The sequence below is a fragment of the Poromitra crassiceps genome, assembly GCF_964638095.1.
Source record: "Poromitra crassiceps genome assembly, chromosome: 10".
Classification (NCBI taxonomy): domain Eukaryota; kingdom Metazoa; phylum Chordata; class Actinopteri; order Beryciformes; family Melamphaidae; genus Poromitra; species Poromitra crassiceps.
This window is the reverse complement of record NC_139631.1, coordinates 42,702,112-42,707,111: the sequence shown is the minus strand read 5'-3', so window position 1 is coordinate 42,707,111 and position 5,000 is coordinate 42,702,112. Positions and strand designations below refer to the sequence as shown.

Genomic DNA, 5,000 nt, shown 5'->3' with positions numbered 1-5,000 from the left:
CCCAGGCTACACACACACACACACAAATAATCATCAGTTTGAAGTTACAATTAGCCGGCCGTGAGGTCTCCTGAAGGTTTAATCTTGGCGTATGGAGAGATCAGTTTAAAGTCAAGCTGAACCCAAAAATGACTTTTCTTTTCTTTTAGTTCAAATACCTGGGTATGCAGTGCACCTATTTAATAATGTATGCAAAAAAACATCACAACAATCTAATTTCTTTAGTTTTTCACACTTTTTCACATCAAAAGTTCATTTTTCAAGATTTCATTGATAACAGTAATCTACAGTTTGCTGACGTCACCTAGTACTATCAAATTTCTACCCCATTTCAACCAATCATATCACGACATGCAGCTGTCAATCAAATCTTCATTTCAGGATCATTTTCTCTTCCAAATGAAGTCGAAAATGGCGCCTAGTGCCTGTCATCTGGCAGAATTCCTATCCCATAAACTAACTACTAACTTGGCCAATTGTTAGAAACATGAACAAAAAACAAAAACTATAATCTCTAAGAATGCAAAGAAATGTAACTGGCTCGTTAAAACGCGCATTCCAGGGATATCGTATCATTACAGCAGCGATAATGGCGCGCGCATCTGAGAGCTTGGTTGTCAGGGGTCGCACTTCGGAGATTCCAGGCCGACGTGCTGCACTCTCCGCTCGGCAACACGAAGGCAGCTGGCTGCCTGCGGCTCGCTGAGCTCCACTCAGCCACTAACCTCCCGTCAAAAGGCTATTCCCGAGGGGAGCGCCACAACACGCTGAATCCCACTCGATTTGGAGGCTGAACACGCCAGGATTGGCCAAAGCCCAATCCAGTCCCCAGAATTGTCAAAATAAAATCATCGACATGATACTATGACCCGCCTCTCAACCTGTCATCTTAGACAAACTATGTTTTCAGTCTGAAACGGACTCATATGCACGTGACGAACGGGTTCAGTTCGACTTTAATTAATAATCCAACTTTTGAGGTTACAGTTTTGCTAGCTTATCCATAACGTGACGAGATGACCCATCGGCTGGTTCCATTGAGGCTTTCGTCACGTCATATGGAAGTGGGCGTGGCTTCATCTAAACTGTGTTGGGAAAACTATACGATAGGGATGGGCATTTCTAGCAAAAACACTATTTGAAATTCGCTGGCCAAAGTCGACTTTTAATCGAAATTCGGAAAAAAAAAAAAAAATTAAAAAAAAGAAAAAATGTAAAAAAAAAGAAAAAAAAAAAAGAAAAAAAAAATTGTGAGTGAAATGTTGCATTGTCTCCCCTGATTCTAAGTCTAAGGCTTTATTAATTAATATAAAAAGCTTCTGCTGTGGATTTTTAGCTCAAACAAGCATTGCACCACTGAAGTAAAGAACATGTTACATGACATTGACATTTTCGAAAATAAAAAACAGTTTTGACAATCATGAGTGGTTCATTAAATATTTAGTAGGCTCAGGTCTGAGTGCCAAAGGGGTGCCAAAGTCACCCCCTCTCCCTCTTCATGGGATTTCATCCGCCATTCATTTTTCCATAAACCTTGCTTAAAATGCTTATAAAAATTGTTTTACTTGCTCAAACCAAGCGATTCGACTATACTTAGAATCAGGGGAGACAATGCAACATTTCACTAAAAAAAAAAAAAAAGAAAAAAAACATTTTTTTTTTCAAATTTCGAATTTCAATAATAAAAGTCGACATTGATAATAACAACGATTATTCGAAAAATCGAAATTCGATGCCCATCCCTACTATACGATTTTGTCCCAGGCCCCCAGGAACAGCTCTGGGCTGTGAAGCAAATTGAACATGGTGGCCAAGTTCGGTATTGTAAGTCACGTGACGCCCTGCAGCCCCTCCACATGGGGAAAGAAGCAGCTGTAAAACTCCAGGAACATTTTTCTGGGTGTCTCAAAGTCAAAAACCTCTTTGAGTTATCAAGTTTTACTTGATGAGTCAATTTTTCTCCAGAAGCCACCAAGAGGCGTTTTCTGGAGCTCCCTCTCTCTCTCTCTCTCTCTACGGCTCTGGCCACTATTGGCTCAATTCCACCACATTTTACAGCCCTGCACAGCCCGTCACCACTCGGCTCTACTTGCTTCAACCCGATGGACGTTCTGCTTCGACCGCCATTCATCTGCCCCCGCCCACACCTGGTCGTCACAGCGACCGCATATCTGCCCTCCACCCATGTTCTGAAATAGGCTATAACATAACGTTACAATTAAATCCATACACAGAACTTTTAAACTGTTTATGAAATACTGGTGCCTCTAAATGACCTACAGTGTGTGTGTGTGTGTGTGTGTGTGAGAGAGAGAGAGAGAGAGAGAGAGAGCAGTGCTGGCATGATCACAGTCCTTGATCCTGGCCTGAGCAGCCAGCTCATAGCATCACAGCATGTTGGGCGGGTGTTACAGTGTACATGGGCAAAAGTGACAATCGACCAGGAGAATGGATATCACTTTGTTGTTAGTCAAAACTCACAAGCGCTGCTAAAGGGGCGGGCGCGAGGGACGGGGGTTGCGCTAGAGTGAAGCCTCTACCCCCGCGGCCTCTCACCAGGCAAAACCGCGGCTTCACCAAGCGCCTGCGGCCTAGCGGAGCCGACGCAGCACTAACTACACAAGCGCTTCAGAGCAGCGGACTTTTGGACAATTGAAACCACCGCGCCGATTTTATTTCACCAGAGGCGAAGGCAGCAAAACAAAAGACTGATAGAAAAGCATAATAGAAGAGAAGAGAAGGTAAGTAAACTGGTATGCAGCGCTGCATTGACAGTAGGATATAGAGAGTAAACACGATTCTGCCTGACCAATCAGTCGCCTACAATGTTTTCACGTCACGGTATGAACCCGGGTTGGCAGAATAGAACCCCGACGAGGCAGGTACTAAAAGTAGCACCACTCAGCCCCAAATCAAACCGAGCTGGGCCGGCTTATACCGGTGGGATGAGACCAAAAGTCGAGTCGAGCGGAGCGGGACCGCGCTACTAGCTGCGGTGGGATTGGGCCATATGACTCCGGGTCAGGGCTCGCTCGTGAACACAAGCACACATGTCACATGACCTAGGGCCGCACATCACGGAAGTCAAACCAGGAAGTAAAAAAAAAACTTCAAAAAGCTTCCTGCGCTGTGAGCAGCTTACGTTCAAATGAATGGGCGGCCATTTTTCCGTTCAGCCTCCAGTTACAGTATATACAGTAGAACCTCCTTGGTCTGACACGGTCCTACTTCCTGTCTTTGGTCTTCCTGACTTCCTGTCTTCCTGTCATCAGCGCCGATGGCAGAGCTTCAGCCAATCCCAGCAGAGGGCCGCCTCCCAGAGCGCAGCCTCCCGCTGTCGCCAACAACTGCATCGTCAGAGACGGGGTGAGTTTCATATTGTGTGTGTGTGTGTGTTCGTGTGTCTAACTCAGACTAAACTAAACGCAGTGAACTTGATTTGTGTTTTAAGTGTTTAACTAAAACTTAATGATTAATAATGTGATAAATTGCCCCTCTGAATGGGTCCGAAATGCAAAATAACATGATATTCAAATCTGGCACAAAAAATAAAAATGCATCAAAGTCAAACGTATCATTAAAAACAGCGGCATCATGTCAAAAACTGGCATTGCAATATTTTCTTCCTGATAATATCCAACTTACATGATAGTGGGTGTGGCTGTGTTCTTTGTTGTTACACGACATGTTATGGTTACGATCTGATCCGTCAGTTATTACATCATCAGTTATCCATTAACCATGTCTGTCCTAAACAAGCTACAGTGATGACATCAGCTCAAATGAGGCAGGAGATTCATCAGTTTTCAATTAATCGCCATAGCAACGCCCCAATCAGCGTGATTCGGCTGCTCATTGGTCAGCTCAGCAGACTGATGATGTGACGTGAGCCCGCCTCTCTGCTGCAGGAGCTTAATCAGCCGGTCAGTTAATTGATCGACTCACCACCAGATAATGAAGAGACTTGTTGGTTAATTGATAGAATGCCAGGGTAATAATAATAGATGAGGCAGTAGAGTGTCAGCAAAGCTTAGTGCAGGATGTGCAGCTGACAGTAGATTCTGAATGAGTTGATTGACGCTTTCATTGGACTGAGTTGAGGAGTCTTAATGAGTCTTAACGAGTGTGACTGTCTTCTCTCTCCATGTGAAGCACCATGCTCAGTTACTACCACCAGAGGAGGTAAATACTCTCTACAGCTACTGCAATACTGCAATACTGCAATACTCCTGCTGTACTCAGTATGTGTACTCAGTACATGTATGTGTACTGAGTGGGTTCTTGTGGCTGCAGCTCTTCTAGAGGTTTAAGGAATATTCTGCTTTGGGGCCAAAAATTCCAAGAGTTTCTGCCTGCTGTCTGCCTGTCTGTCTGGCTTGCTGCCTGTCTGTCTGTCTGTACTAACTCCTTCACTAACTGTTTTAACTTGGTGTTCAGTCTTTCTCTGGTTGTCTGTTGCTCTCTTGTTTAAACAACAATCAGCCATACAGGAAAAATCACTTAAAGGAACACTCCGCCACTCACTCACTAGATGAATGATGAATAGTTTGCCAGTTATTGAGAGTTGATTTGAGTTAATGAGTTATTAATTTGAGTTAGTGTGGACCAGTGATGTCACTGGTCCACGCTTTAACACTCAATAACTGTCAAATTAAATGACCGACTTCAAAACCGTTTACAGTTTTCTGATATACTACTGATGTTCTAATGATACAAAGCTGGTTGAAAATGGGCGGAGTGTTCCTTTAAGAAAAACATTCATTTATACTGTGTGGCGTGTGGGTAATGTAGAGGTAAAAGCACTCTCCCACCACCGCGGAGACCCGGGTTCAATTCCCGGCAGCGGTACTTCCCGACTTGGTCGTCCTGGTCGCTGCAATAGTGCCCCCTCTGGTCGGTCGGGGCACCTGTTCGGGAAGGAGGGGAACTGGAACGAATAGCGCGATCCTCCCACATTGAAACCCATCGCTGTCAGATGAAAAGAAGCAGTCGGTGACTGC

The 5,000-nt window shown here is 44.4% G+C and overlaps 1 protein-coding gene across 2 annotated transcripts in view; it reads left to right on the top strand.

The window, feature by feature from the left end:
- The window catches only part of LOC310783315 (disintegrin and metalloproteinase domain-containing protein 9-like), a 138,188-nt gene that overhangs the window by 128,138 nt on the left and 5,050 nt on the right, over positions 1-5,000 (top strand). For both annotated transcript variants that reach the window (XM_083644153.1, XM_083644154.1), the window contains exons 21-22: positions 3,273-3,366; positions 4,153-4,182. In XM_083644153.1, the coding sequence (XP_083500279.1) occupies positions 3,273-3,366; positions 4,153-4,182 (124 nt within the window). The remainder of the gene's footprint in view (positions 1-3,272; positions 3,367-4,152; positions 4,183-5,000) is intronic.